Consider the following 16,493-nt stretch of genomic DNA (forward strand, 5'->3'; position numbering starts at 1 on the left):
TATAGAAGTAGATTGCCCAACCTTCCTTCTGAGGAGTGGCTAGTGGGTTTGAACCACCAGCCTTCTGGTTAGCAGTCAAGTGCCATAGGCACTATGCTAGCAGAGCTCCCACTCAATGTATATGCTGAGCAAATAATCCGAGAAGCTGGACTATATGAAGAAAAACATGGCATCAGGATTGGAAGAAGAGTCATTAGCAACCTGAGATACGCTGATGATATAAGTTTGCTTGCTGAAAGTGATGATGACTTGAGGCACTTATTGATGAAGATTGAGAAACACAGTCTGCAGTAAGGACTACATCTCAATATAAAGAAGACAAAAATCCTCACAACTGGACCAAGAAGCAGCATCACATAAATGGAGAAAAGATCGAGGTTGTCGAGGAATTCAAGCTGCTTAGTTCTATAATCGACACCAATGGAAGCAGCAGTCAGGACATTAGATGACATGTACCACTGGGTAGGTCGGCTATGAAGGAACTCTTTGAAGTGCTGAGGAGCAAGGATGTCTCCTTGAGGACTAAGATGCGCCTGACACAGGCCATGAAATTTCCAATCGCCTCATATGCATGTGAGAGCTGGACAATGAATAAGGAAGATCGAAGAAGAGTTGATGCTTTTGAGTTGTGGTGCTGGCGAAGAATGCTGAAGGTACCATGGACTGCCAAAAGAACTAACAGATCTGTCCTGGAGGAAGTACAGCCAAGATGCTCCTTGGAAGCGAGAATGGCCAGACTTCATCTCACCTACTTTGGCCATGTTGTTAGAGGGGACCATTCCCTGGAGAAGGATGTCATGCTTGTTAAGGTGGAGGGTAGACCAAAGAGGGGAAGGCCTTCAATGGGATGGTTTGACACAGTGGCTGTGACAATGGGCTGAAGTATAACAAGATCATGGAGCTGGCATGGGATTGGGCGGTGTTTCGTTCTGCTGTGCATGGGGTCGCTATGAGTTGGGGACTCGATGGTACCTAACAACAAGATACTGTGACATCCTGTGCCCCTTGATGGAGGAGACTCTGTTGTTGTTCTTGTTGTTAGATGCTGTCGAGTCAGTTCTGATTCAAAGCAACTCTTCATTCACTGAATGGAAACCCTGCCCAGTCCTGGACCATCTTCACAATCCTTACTATGTTTGAGCCCACTGTTGCAGCCACTGTGTCAATCGATCTTGATGAAGGTCTTCCTGTTTTGCACTGACCCTCTGCTTTACCATTCTCCAGGGACTGCACCTTCCTGATAACATGTCCAAAGCACATGAGATGAAGTCTCTCCACCCTTGCTTCTAAGTATTCAAGTGGTACTTCCTTCCAAGACAGATTTGTTCATTCTTCAGGCAATACCCAGTATATTCAATATTCTTTGACAACACTGTAATTCAAATGTATCAACCCTTCCTCAGTATTCCGTATTCATCATTCCAGCTTTCAGATGCATAGAAGGTGACTGAAAAGATCACAGCTTGAGTGAGGCGCACCTTAGTCCTCAAAGTGACATCTTTGAGGGAGACTAAAGAGACAGAAATGCAATGTGGCTCCTTGGCTCAATGCTAGCACAAAAAGGACACTGGATGAAAACAATGAAATTCAAATTAGGGCTGTAGTTTAATTAATAATATTATACTACTGTTAATTTCTTGTTTTGATAATTATACTATGAAAATGAATGATGAGTATACTCGAACTCTTTACTATTTCTGCAACTTTTATATAAACCTAAAATTATTTCAAAATAGAACATGAGGGGAAAAAATGCCTTGCTCTGTATCAATGGCTTCCTGATGCCTCAGGACTCTTAGGACCAGTGCTGACTCAGTCATCACACATGCTCTTGTTACTATTCCATTCAGGCAGCATGGATATAGTTGGAGTGTACTATACATGTCCAGGAAACCATTTTAATTGTGCATGCTCTGCTCTTCAGAACAGCTCAGTCTATTCATAGCAAAAGGTGTCAATAATAGGTCATTTCAGAGCTCCAGGGATATGTAACCACTATATTAACACTCAATCAGTTCCTTTTGTTATCATTACCCCCTTTTAACATCTTTATTGAGCAGCATCCTCATGCTCTTTTGGTATATCTGACAGACCAGAGCAGGTTCTGACCTAAAGGGAAGCAATAGCAATATAACCATACAACTGACTGAGCGACACAGTGGATTCATGGCCACACAAATCACAGGGGCTCAATGGTGAACTATCATTACCCTACTGACACGACGGTAGCATCTGCATCAGATTTTCCACAAAAAAATCAAAGTATTCAGCAGAGCCACTAATAGTAAATCAAATGAGAGCTCCAATGGAGTACCATTCAGTCTGGTCACTAGAGGGCACTTCATCTTATCTTTTCTCTAGACTATCTAGGCACAATATTCAAGCAATGCTGTCAGATAAGCTTGAGTAGGATTTTCACTGTCAAGAGAAAACAGATGGGAATTTTTACCTGGAGTGGCCAGGACTCATCTGGAAAGATGGAAGCCAGCTAGAGAGGTTCTTCCTGACTCTGAGACAGCCTCAAGGGATCAGAGTATAGTTGCCCCTGTAAGTCAGGTCAAAGGAGCTCTGGTGGTACAGTGCCTAAGCCATTCGTCTGCTAACCAGAAGGTTGCTGGTTCAAACCTACCAGCTGCTACATGGAAGGAAGATGGAGCAATACACTTTGTAAAGATTTACCACCTCGGAAACTGAATGGGGGTCACTATGAGTCAGAATTGACTCCATGGGAGTGAGTTTTACAGTAAGGTCAAGAGTCCCAGGGTGGCAGAAACAGTTAAGTAACTGTATACTAACTGAAAGTCTGAGGGTTTGAAATCCAGACGTAACCTCAAAAGAAAAGCCTGGTGATGTACTTCCAAATGGTCACAAGCACCAAGAGTCCTACAGAGCACAGTTCTGCTACTTTGACAAACATGGGGTCACTATGAGTCCAAACTGACGCAAGGGCTACCAATTTGGTTTTTTAATAGTGGGGGCAAAAAATAACTCACTGTCATTCAGTCGATTCAACTCATAGTGACCACTTCTTAGGTTTCTGAGGCGGTATCACTACAGAAGCAGATTGTCCAATCTTCTTTCCAAGGAGTGGCTGTTGGGTTTGAATCACCAGCCTTCTGGTTAGCATTCAAGGGCCTTAGGCACTATGCCACCAGAGCTCCTAATACTGGGGGCAGCTAACAATTAATACTTCATCTTAGGCAATCTTTTCTTCTTCTTTCTTCTTTATTTAAACCCTTTCTCCACTCCATGGATTTAATTCATTGTTTGTTTGGCTATGATAATCTCCTATAGATTTAACAAAAGGAGTGGGCATCAACAAAGTACTTCCCACTTAACCATTCTGAGGAATTAGATGTTGAGTTTATGAGGTTTAATTAGAAGAGCCATTTCTCTAGTTGGGTAATGATGGCTGTTGACATGAGAGCACACTTGGCCATATTATGTGCAATCAGTACCCAACCCAGCTTCCTTCTGGGATATGTGCTGTAATATTTACAGGTAGAGTCACATTGGTCTTGTGTTGTAATGATCCCTTCAGGACCTGAAAATTTAACCCAGAACCTGGCGGTATGGAATGCAGCAAAACACACACACACACACACACACACACACAAATTGTACTTGTCTACAGTCTTTCAAAGAATACATGTCAATGGTATTACTTCCAGTGCAGCTGCCCCTAAGAGAAGTTTCATAATAAGAAATTCTGATAGCCATGTATAATCTTGGAACATCATGAACCAGTTTAATTTCCTATTTATCTTAATAATTCTTAGACAGCAGTGTTGAAAAGTCCATTCAGGAATACCTGGGTCTGGGATAAGTTCAGACTAGAGGCTTACACAACTGTCACAGTCAAACAGCAGTCTAGAAATCAAACCACATATTGCACTGGGCAAACCTGTACAGCAAAAAAAACCTCTTCAAAGTGTTAAAATGCAAAGAGGTCACTTTGAAGACTAAGATCCACCTGATGGTATTTTTAATAGCCACCTACGCATGTGAAAGCTGGACAATGAATAAGGAAGACCAAAGAAGAATTAGTGCCTTTGAATTATGGCGTTGGTGAAAAATATCAAATATACCATGGACTACCAGAAAAACAAACAAATCTGTTTTGGAACAAGTATAGCCAGAATTCCACTTAGAGTAAGGACGGAGAGACTTTACCTCCCGTATTTTGGACATGTTATCAGAAGGGCCTGATCCCTGGAAAATGACATTATGCTTGTTAAAGGTCAGTTAGAAAGAGGAAGACCCTCAATAACATGGACTGACATAGTGGCTACAACAATGGGCTGAAACATAGCAAGGCTTCTAAGGATGGCAGAGGACCAGGTAGTGTTTCATTCTATTGTTACACATGGTCGCTGTAACTCAGAACCAATTCAATGGCACCTAGCAGGAACACAAACTTTTATAAAAAGGAAAGCTATTCTATATTTACTCATTGTAGATAGACACTGAAACCTAGGTGTCCCCTACAAATGTGACAATTTGGCTAGGCTTATCCTCACTCAGTATTATGTAATTATCCTCCATTTTGTGATCTGATGTAATTATCCTATGTGTTGTAAATCCTAACTTCTATAGATGTTAATGAGGTAAGATGAGAGGCAATTATGTTAATGAGGCAAGATACAACTGACAGAATTAAGTTGTATCTTGAGTCAACCTCTTTTGAGATATAAAAAAGATGCAACAGGCAAGAAGAAACTGGAGAGACCTCCTAGCACCAAAAAAGAAGAGCCAGAAGGGGAGCACATCCTTTGGACCCAGGGTCCCTGTGGTAAGAAACTCCCAGACCCAGGGGGAACACTGATGCCAAGACAACGGAGATCTCCAAGGGGCACTCTGCCTAGATGTTAAAAGGAAACAAGGACCTTCTCCAGAGCTGACAGAGAGAAAAAGCTTTCTCCTAGAGCTAGTGCCCTGAATTTGGACTTGTAGTCTCCTAAACTGAGAAAGAATAAATTTGTGTTTGTTAAAGCTTGTGGTATTTCTGTGATAGCAGCACTACATAACTAAGACATTAGGCTTTCCAACATCATCATAATCCTTTTCCTGGTTCCTTCTTCAGGTTCACTTCTTTTCATACCACAGGAAACGTTCTGATGTAGTGCCATTTAGGATGAAGTGACTTGTCCTCCCCATCTGAGCCCACTCATCAACGCTGCCAGTAGCCAGAAGACTGCTTTACCAATGAAGGGAGCCCCAGAAGTTGTCACTGGGGAGTGCAAAAACCAATAATGTTCCTAGTGTCCATCTGTTCTGCTATTCACTCTTTAGAAAACAAGGATACTCTGGAACTCAACACACTTAACTACCTTTCTACTCCACCTCGAATCAGGTACCTACAGCAAAAGGAATGAGGTAAAAGTTGACGTGAGGATAGCTGCCTTGATTAGTTATTTCCAGGATATGTTAGTGAATTCTAACAATCAGCATTTCCTGTATACATTGAATCCCTAAGTGCTCCCCAAAAACCAAAAAACTTTAGGTCAAATTAGGGAAATTTACTGCCATAGACTAGAGAGCAGGGAAGTTATGTTTTTTCTACATGGTAGCTATTGCATATTTTGTGTAAAGTCTGCCACAATAAAGTTTTATTTATTTTTCTCTTTTTTCCCTTCCCTCACTCCAATCAACACGTGACCCCTAACTTGTCCAAAATTTTTCCTCCCTTTCCCTCCCATCCCCAGTTACCTAAAGAGTGAGTTTTTAGAAGGTTTTAGAAATGACTTATAACATTTGAGAATGTTTCAAATTCAAGAAGTTAAGACTGCCTGTGCATATTACCACAGAATCTAGAAAAAGATTGGGAACTCCGTAGTCTTTGACAGTTTATAAAGCAGTTCATACTATCTCCTTCTTAACTATCATATGCAGAGTTACAAGATACCCTGGGGACCATCTATCTAATGCTCTCAGTTTAAGGTTAAAAAACAGTAATGCTCAGGCAGGTTTTATGACTTTCTCTGATGTTTGATGACCATTAAGAAGAAAAAAAAAAAATCAAACCCACAGCACTGAGTTGATTCCAACTCACAGTGATCCACCAGCTGCTCTGTGGGACAAAGAAGGTAGCCTGGTCCTGCTAATAACAGTATTCCAATTAAATACCCCTTCTACTACATTTTATCTTCTAAATACTACAATTATTAATAATAGAAACCTCACTTATTTTAGGGTAGTGAAGGTAAAAGCTTAAAGCACACATAACAAACAATTTTGAACTGAGATCTCATGGGTAAATTTAAAGATCATTAAATTTATTTTTCAAAAAGATAGCATGAGGTCCAGGGAAATGATAAGGTTCTAGCTAATTCTGAGGAAAAAACAAAGTAAAATACTTGGATCTCCTATTCTTCCTTTGGGTTCTTCCCTCATTACAATACTCCTCTACTTACTTTCAAACTCTTAGCAGTTTGACAAAATTGGTCACTCTTTTTTTCTATCCAAAAAGGTATGCTATTTTTAAGTTTTATTCTATTTGAGGGCACTAGAGGTACTTTACATGCTTAAAATCACTACTAAAATAAATGAAGCTTCTGTCTTATAGGAATGCTGCTCTGACCAGTCATTCTGTTACAAATAACATTAACACAAAACTTACCAAGAACTGTCAGCTGAATCTTCTTATTTCCAACACCAGGAGCTTTTTTTACTTTGCACTGATATGTGCCAATATCTGATAAGTGTAAATTTGTTACATTTATTGAGGCATCACCAGATTTGAGATCATTACTTGTAAAATGTACCCGTCCTTTCAAATCTTGATAGTAGTCATCATAAATTTTGTCTCCAGAATATAAGATAATCTAAAAGAAAATCAAAATAAGAGAGGAAAAACGTAGCCAAGAAACAAACAAACAGAACCCTGTGTCTAATTAGAAGAGTAATGAACACATCATACATTGTGGGGAAAAAGAAATATAGAAAATGTCCATAATTGAATGGGAAACTAATGTGTTCTCTAAACATTCACCCAAACCACAATAAAATGTTCCGAATAAAAACATAAATTTTAATGCAAAGCCTTTAAAGAAAGCAAATATATACCTACCTACATATACATATATAGATAGAGAGAGAGAATTGTGAAAAGCCTATAATTATCTAAATTACAGAATGAAAAAATGGAAAGAGATCAATGTGATTACTTAAGTCTGGTCCAACACTTCCATTTTAACTGGGGAAACTAAGGCCCAACATGATCAAATCATATAGTCATATGTAAGAGAGCTATTCAGTGAGACTGGAAAAAAATGCAGATCTGTTAATTTCCATACACTCTACCTTACTGTAGTCCTTGGGTGGTGATAACAGTTAACGGGCTTGGCTGCTAATTGAAAGGCTGGAAGTTCCAGTCTACTTAGGGGTACACCTCAGAAGAAAGGCCTAATGATCAACATCTGAAAAATCAGTCACTGAAATCCTGTGGCGCACAGTTCTGCATTAACACACATAGGATGTCACAAGTAGAAACTGACTGGAGGGCAACTGGTGTTTAATTTCCAACTATCTCACAGGCTACAGTATGTCAATCAAGTGAATAACATCAAGTTTAACCCTCCCTCCAAAAGGCTAATGATAACTTATCTGTGGAATCAAAGAAAGGAAAAAAAGGACATTATTTTTGTCTTAATACTAAATCGGAGCACTTGAGGGTTCTAGACTCTAATATATACATAAACAAAACAAACCTTAATGTGTACTCAGGTTAACACAATCTTCCAAACCCTTTCCTAATTCCAATGAATTTTCTGGCATAGTACCTAAGGTATTTGACCGCTAACCAGAAGGTTGGCAGTTCAAACCCACCAGCCACTCTGCAGAAGGAAGACTGGGCAATCTACTTCCGTAAAGATTTACCGCCTCAGAAACCCAAAGGAAGTCTCTCTGAGTCGAAATCGACTCGATGGCAGTGAATTTGATTGGGGGGGGCACGGATATGGGTTTTGATGTAAATACCTAAAGGCTAGAATTTGAGGGGAAATAAAATCTGTGTTAAAATTGACTTGGATGGAAACGGAACAACTACAACATTTCATAGTGAGAATGTTCACCCATTGTATAGAATGTAACCAATGTCAGTGAACAACTTGTGCAGAAACTGTTGGATGGAAACTTAACTGCTGTGTAAACCTTCACCAAAAACACAATATATTTTTGTTTTAGAAAAACTTACTTGGAAAAAAATTGTTAATAGTCATCTCTAGCCATCAATAAAATTAACACATTTTATAATTTGCACATTTACTAATGAAACCCTTTATTCTGGGATATGAAACTCAAGGGCCAAAAGCAGTGGTGCTAAATTCAAATAATAATCAGGAAACATACAAATATCTGCAAATAGCATTTTGTCTGAGATGCTAATTATGGGCAGTACAATCAGATTAAATGTCACACAAGAACAGCTTTTCCCAAGGTTTATTCTATAGATACCTGAGGACAAGGAGTTGAGTTCTTTTCCCTATTACCATGTACCCTACCAGACTAACCACCCCTAATCTACAAAGATCTTATAAGATTTATATTATAAATGTTTGCATCTAGGATGCACTCAATATCAGCTTGCTAAGGGAATATAGGGAACTCTGGTGGCGTAATGCCTAAGGCATTTTACTGCTAACCAGAAGGTTGGCAGTTCAAAGCCACCAGCCAATCCTTAGAAGGAAGCTTGGGCTATCGACTTCTGTAGAGATAAAACAACAAAAAAAAAAACCAAATTCACTGCCAGCCTAGTCGGATCCAACTCATAGAGACCCCTCCTTGGGTCTCCAAGGTGGTATCACTACGGAAGTAGATTGCCCAACCTTCCTTCCGAAGAGTGGCTGGTGGGTTTGAACTGCCAGCCTTCTGGGTAGCAGTTAAATGCCTTAGGCACTATGCTACCAGAGCTCCTCGGAAACCCAAGGAGGGGTTGCTAAGAGTGGGATGTGACTTGATGGCAGGGATTTTGGTTTTGGTTTAAGGGAATAAAAGAGCAGTCAGTTGAAGGGCCCACAGCTGATATACTCTGCAAACTCAAGCCATTACTTTACTTCCTCCACCTTCCTACCACACCCACTTGTCAACAGCAACTATATCTTGCTCTGTATTTAACTACTGAATCATTGTTGTGTAAAGCTATTAGGTTCATTCTATTGTATTTTCCAATCCCTCAAGATTGACTCCATAGTAAACGGTTTGGTTTTTTTGGTTTATGTTTGCTAAGCATACACATCAGTCTTTTAAGGAGGGCCTGACAAATACCGATTTCCATGGTTTACTATTTTGTAAACGATTGTAGTATCTCCGCCCCCTCCAAAAAAAAGAAATAACAATGTTATAAACAGTAGGTAAGATATAAGGAATTAATATTTACCAACAAATTTAAAAAAACCAAACATTTATATGAACCATGTAAGTAAAAATAAAATTCTCCCCAAATACATGCATTGTCATAATCCCCTAAATAATTTTTCTCCTTACTCTAGATAATTATTTATTAATGTTTTTATTAACTGTAGCAGACCAAAAGCAAGATTCAAAATCAAATGAAATATTATGAAACTATTAAAAAGAAAAGTGTGATACATGTAGTTGAAGGTGAGATTACTGGAGAATTCCCCTCCTTTGTGCTATTTTTTGGTTTTCCAAGTTTTTTACAGTAGATTTTCATTACATTGTAATTGAAGAAGAGTTCTATTAACAACATTTTGATACTTAATTTTTTAAAATACAAGATTAAATATTTTGTAGGTCATTTTTATGTTATAAAGGCTTTGTTTTAAGAAATGCATTCTATACAGTTTTAACTTGAAAAAATAAGGAAAATAGACTCTAATAATATGTAACTTAATGACAATTTCTAACGATAACTGAGTCTTTGTGTAAAACTAAAAATTCATTTCTACCTAACTTTTAATACATGGTCCTTGGTGGTTACCTTTGTGTGTCAACTTGGTTGGGCCTGGCTGAGTGGCTGGGCAGCTGGTGGTAGTTATTCCCCATGATGAAAATGGCAATCAACTCCATGGTGGCATCTACCACAAGCAGCTGAGTAGCTGCTTTGGGTCTGTGGTCTGCTTCCTGTATATAAGCAGCAGCTTTGGGAATGGTCTCTAGCTTATGGCACACTTGAACCCTGCAAATAACTGTGTCATGGTTCAGCAGCCTACCATGCTCTGCCAATATTGGGACTTTCAATGGACTTGAATCAATGGCCTGCTGTGTGGTTTGTTAACATTGGAACTGTGCCTTTTTACTTGTTAACCTTGGGTTTGTTAGCCTCAGCAGGCAGCATCTGAGTGAAGAAAAGCCTCCAGTTTCAGTCGGCCAGGAGCAGGAGGTAGACCTGCAACCCAAGGTTGAGGGGCTCTCAGTCAGCCCCTAGAGCCTGGCACTTTGAACTCAGACTTGTTGTTGTTGTTGTTATGTGCCGTCGAGTCGGACCCGACTCATAGCGACCCCTCCTTGGGTTGCCGAGGCAGTATCACTACGGAAGTAGATTGTCCAACCTTCCTTCCGAGGAATGGCTGGTGGGTTTGAACCGCCAGCTTTCTGGTTAGCAGTCAAGTGCCTTAGGCACTATGCTACCAGAACTCAGACTTAAAACCTCCCAATTGTAAGAATAAACTCCTGTTTGTTAAAGCCAATCCATTTGTGGTATATTCCTGTCAGAGCAGTACAAGGTAACCAGAACAGTCCCCTAAAACATTATGCATATTCTTGCCTGCTATTGTTCCTGTAACATATTATCCCAAGTCCCCCACTGTCCACTTTGAATATATTTCCAAATCCACAATTTTGGAAGCTTAGCTTACAAGTTCCTCTTCTTTCTTAAAATCCAGTTACCTCTTCTTCCTCTGAAATCTTAGGTCACTTATTATCCATATCATTCCATATTCCTCACATTCCATCAGAGTGAAGGTTTTCCTCACCCATCCAAAAAATCCAAGAAGCCTGCGGTTTTCTTCTGTTTCCCATGCCCACCCTAAACATATGCTGAGTGAGCAAGCCCTTATCCAACTTACCACTTGATCCACCTTCTGGTTATCAGCTGGTGATAGCAGCCATTCAATGTCCAGAGGTCCCTGGTCTTCTGGACTAAGGGTAAATTTGCATGGCAAATAGGCAGTTTCCCCTTTGGCTTTTTCAATCATCTGTTCAGAAGGAGTAGCTATACTTAAACTTCTGGAGAAATCTGGAGAAAGAAACATGTACATGGATGAAGTAAGCATCTGCAATTAGCCTGGATGGCACAAATGGTTAAACACATGACTACTAGGATGGCAGTTCAAACCCACCCAAAGGACCCCAGGAGACAGGCCTAGCAATCTGCTCTAAAAAGGTTACAACCTTGAAAATCCTATGGAGCAACAACATAAGAAGTAGGTGGAAATGCATGCATATATATGTATAAGAATGCACATGGGAGTAAAAGCACATGCATGTATAAGTGAATCTGTTAAAAAAAAAAAAACCCAAAAAACTCATTGCTGCCGAGTCAGATCCAACTCATAGCAACCCCTCCTTGGGTTTCTGAGGCGGTATCACTACAGAAGTAGATTGCCCTATCTTCCTTCTGAGGGATGGCTGGTAGCTATGTGTATATATATATGTTTGTGTGTGCTGTATATATTTCCATAAATATAACAAAGCACATAGGGAGCACAGTTACTGAGGCATCCTAGACACATCTAAGCAACTTGCAGGATTGGTTTACTGGGTTAAAAGGCACAGGACTATAGACTTCAGGGACAACTCAGTCAACCAACATAACACAGTTCATAAAGATAATGTTCTACATTCTAGTTTGTTAGAAACGTCTAGGGTCTTAAAAGCTTGAAAGGGGACATTTAAGATACAAGTATTAGTCTCTTATTCATATGGAGCAAAAGAGAATGAAGGAAATCAAAGGCTCAAAGAAGAAACTAGTCCACAGGACTAACAACCCACATGTACCATGACCTTGCTAATCTTAGACCAGAATTAAATGGTGCCTGGCTACCACTGCTGACCATTTTAATCAGGGACACAACAGAAGGTCCTAGGTAGAATGGGAGAAAAATGTAGAACAAAGCTCAAATTCCTAAAAAAAAAAAAAGGCCAAACCTACTGGCCCAATAGAGACTAGAAGAACCCTGAGACTACACTGTCCTAAGAAAACCTTTCAATTTAGAGGTCATCTTTCAGCCAAATAATAGATTGGTTTATAAAGTATAAACAGTCTCACTTGTGAGTAACACGCTCCCTTAAACAATCAACTTTATGAGACTAAAGAGTCAACATAAAAGCAAAGATGAGAAGGCAAGGAGGGAAGAGGAAGCTAGCTGAATGGAAACAGAACAAAGTGAATGGAAATAATCAAAATGCTGACACTGTGAAAACTGTAACCAATGTCATGAAACAATTTGTATTAAGAATTGTTGGATGGGAGAAGACTTCCGGTAAGATGGTAGAATAGGCAGACAAGTTCCACAGACCCTCTTCAACAAAGAAAAGAGAAACCAATGGACAGAGGTAACACAAGATGATCCTGGAGCCCTGAGCTTTGAAAGGAACTATACAGAAGCAGATTAGGCACCAACTAGTGGAAAAACCTGAACAAAAACAGTGAGTACAGAGATGAGCAGAGCAGTGGACTGTCAGCTGGTTTGACAGGACTGACAGCCTGAATATTTCCAAGTGGTATTGGGACCTGAGACTTGACCTAAAGATCAGCCCTTGTCACCAAGGACTGTAGGGATGACTGCGCTTGTGGCCTCTGACTAGGAAGAAAAACAGCAAGGAGGGAGACAACCTGAGCTGTGGACTGTTAGCTGTCCAGAGGGCACAGCCATTTTGATTGTTTACATTCAGTGGCCATTTTGGATATTTAAAGTGACCGGGGGTGCAGCCAAGTTGAATGTTGAACAAGCAGCAGCCATTTTGGATTTTAAAATGAAAGCAGTCTCATTCGATTCCAGGGACCTAAAAATAGGCTCCACTTGCCAAGGACGGCAGAGACATATGGGTGGCAGACAACGGGAAAGGAGACCGGTGGTGAGCATGTAAGTGCTGTCAACTAGCAAACAGAGAAGCACAGCACAGTACCTGCTTACATAGATACAAATAAATCAAAGAAAACAAAAATCATGGGCCAGTCACTCCAACATACTATTGCCAATTAAATATAAACACAAAAACGTCGCAATGCCTTGGAGACAACAGAGCATCAGAGTCCACTCAAAGAAGCAAGAAAAAACAGGAGAAACAAGGGGCAAGGATACAGACTCAAAACATATCCCTGAGGAAGATGCAGCACTGGAACTCCCTGATAAGGAATTCAGAAAAATTATATTTAGGTACCTTCAACAAATTGAGAAACAGATCAAGGTAAACACTGATAAAATTGAGGAAAATACAGAGAAAACCCTACAACAATTTCAAAAGATAAGAACAAAATGACAAAATAAATGAAAAATTAGAAATGATACAAAATCTACAGACAGAAATCCAGAACATTAATACTAAATTTTCAGAAATAGATGAGACATTGAAGGGGCAAAGGAGTAGAATTGAATCAATGGAATACAGAATTAGTGAGATTGAAGGCAAATACCTCAATACTTCTTTGGAAATGGAACAATCTGAAAAAAGACCAAAACAAAATGAAGAAAGCCTAAGGTTCATGTGGGATACCATCAAAAGGAATAAACCTACATGTAATCAGAATTCCAGAACAGGAAAAGAGAAATGAAACCACAGAGAAAATAGTTGAAGATTTGTTGGAAGAGAATTTTCCTGGTATGATGAAAGATGAGAATATATCCACTCAGGAAGTCTAACGAACCCAAAACAGGATAGACCCCAAAAGAAAATCACCAAGACATATCATCATCAAACTCACCAAAACCAAAGATAAAAAAAAAAATCCTAAAAGCAGCATGGGAAAAACAAAAAGTTACCTACAAGGGACAACCAATAAGACTAAGCTTGGATTTCTCAGCAGAAACCATGCAGCTGAGAAGACAATGGGATGGTTCATATAAAACCCTGAAAGAGAAAAATTTCCAACCAAGAATTATATACCTGGCAAAACTGTCCCTGAAATATCATGGTGAAATTAGAACATTTATAGATAAGGAGAAATTAAGGGAATTTGTTAAAACCAGACTAACCTTATAAGAGATGATAAAAGGAGTCCTTTGGACAGAAACCAACAACTGACCATTTAACACACATGATGACATAACCCAGAAACCAACCCAGTTATAGAAGTATCCAAAGTAAATAAGCCTACAAGATTGTAAACAAAGAACCAGAGATATCAATTGACAAATGAAGATAACTACAACCCAAAAAGTGGGAAAAAACTGTGTAGTCACACAACTTCTAAATGGTAGGGAAGTCTAGACAACTACAAGATAGAACGGACGGTTCTAAACTCGGGAAGAAATTATAAATCCTGTACAGGGTAACCTCAAATTAAAATGATAAACCTTCACATCAAAATAAAAAAGAGGACCAGCTCAAATAGTCAGCAAATACGAAAACAACAGCAACGAAGGAAGCGATAACACAATGCATAAACAAAACGAGCTCAGCACAGAAAATTACATGGAACAAAGAAATCAACACCACAAAAAAGTACATAACAAAATGACAGCAACAAAATCATACTTGTCGATAATTACATATCTGACAAGGGACTTATCTCTAAAATTTATAAAAAACTCCAACACCTCAACAACAAAAAGACCAACAATCCATTTAAAAAATAGGCAGTAGACATAAATAGACACTTCACCAAGATGATATTCAGGCAGCCAGCAAATACATGAAGAAATGCTCATGATCACTAGCCATTAGAGAGCTGCAAACAACGAGACACCATCTCAGGACTAATGGCAAAGTTCAACGAAGACAGAAAATGGCGGGTGCTGGCAAGGATGTGGAGAGATTGGGACTCTTAAACACTGCTGGTGGGACTGTAAAATGATACAACCACTGTGGTAAATAGGATGACGATTCCTTAAAAGGGTGGAATTAGAAATACCATTTGACCCAGCAATCCCATTACTAGGTATATATCCTAAAGAAGTGAGAGCCAGGACAAGAACAGATATATGCATGCCCATGTTCATCACAACACTATTTACCATAGCAAAAAGATGGAAACAACCTACATGCACATCAACATAAGAATGGATAACTAAACTGTGGTACATACACACAACGGAATACCACGCAGTCCTAAAGAATAATGTAGAATATGCAAAAACACTTCATAACATGTATGAACTTGGAGGACATTATGCTGAGTGAAGGAAGTCAGTCACAGATGGACAAACACAGCATTAGTTCATTATTGTAAAAAGTCAAGGACAGGTTTATATATGGAAGGGAACTTTCTTTGTTAGTTACCAGGGATGGGATGGGAGAGGAGAGAACACTGCAAAAAAAAAAAAAAAAAAGCATTGACCCATGTCACATTAGTTTTGTGTATTTCACTGCACATAAATTATATTTCAATAAAGTGCATTAAAAAAAAAGAATAATTGTTCAATAGGAACCTAATTTGCTGTGTAAACTTTCATCTGGAAAACAATAAAATTTATACATATATATTTATATATATTAAAAAACAAACAAACAAAAACCTACAGAGCAGTTCTATTCTGTTGGAATTAACTAGACATCAACTAAAAATCCTGATAGCTCCATTCATGCACCACACCCTCAGGAGGAAGAGTGTAATTTGGTGGAAACAGAATGGGATTTGGGTCAAAGTAACTGATTTCAAACTAAGCAATCCCCAGTTTTTAATTTGTGCCTTTGTGAAAAGAGAATGACTATATTAACATTTATCTTATGGATACAATTCCCTTTAAGAGTACTGTGAATTTCCCAGCATTAGAAAAGTTTTTACTAGAACTGAATTTAACCAGACTCTCTAAAAGATCAGTTTAGTCATACTAATTTATGGCTACATTAATTCATGCTTTGCCACAGTACCACCTACACAATGGAAGCTCATTTTTGGTGGGGCACATGCTAATGAATTTTGACAAGCCTTCCACCAAGGCTTCTTTAAGTCTAAATTTTGATGAAAACAACTCAGAAAGAGGGGGAAATGTTTTGAGACCACTTACATTTTTTAATTTATGAAATAGTTTTCTATTTCTACAAATCTGTTTTCTTTGAGGCATTTCTTACTATTTATCCCTTATTTTCCTTCTGAAAAATACCCTTCAATCATATTTATTATATGCTTTTTAAAAAACAGCTTAAAATTGTACAAATAATTTTGAAATCTGTATTCTACTTTAAAACAAGAAAAAAAAACAATGCTATCGAGTAGATTCCAGCTCATGGTAATTTCATGTGCTTCAGAGAAGACCTGTTCTCCACAGGCTGTGACCTAGAAGAGGCTCTAAGCACTAAGATTATGCTGCATGGACGTGCCTTTCCCTCCTTTCCTTCCACTTGCTCTCCCCATAAATATGAACACATTA

The 16,493-nt window shown here is 38.9% G+C and overlaps 1 protein-coding gene across 1 annotated transcript in view; it reads right to left on the minus strand.

Annotated features, from left to right (window-relative positions):
- Positions 1–14,656, minus strand: part of CXADR (CXADR Ig-like cell adhesion molecule) — a 28,749-nt gene extending 14,093 nt beyond the window's left edge. The window contains exons 1-3 of the mRNA XM_007934898.1: positions 14,611–14,656; positions 11,028–11,200; positions 6,620–6,824 (exon numbers count right to left, since the gene is read on the minus strand). Coding sequence (XP_007933089.1) covers positions 6,620–6,824; positions 11,028–11,200; positions 14,611–14,656 — 424 coding nt within the window. The remainder of the gene's footprint in view (positions 1–6,619; positions 6,825–11,027; positions 11,201–14,610) is intronic.
- Positions 14,657–16,493: the final 1,837 nt, after the last annotated feature.

Source organism: Orycteropus afer, unplaced genomic scaffold (genome assembly GCF_000298275.1).
Source record: "Orycteropus afer afer isolate SDZICR_OR568_19922 unplaced genomic scaffold, OryAfe1.0 scaffold00022, whole genome shotgun sequence".
Classification (NCBI taxonomy): Eukaryota; Metazoa; Chordata; class Mammalia; order Tubulidentata; family Orycteropodidae; genus Orycteropus; species Orycteropus afer.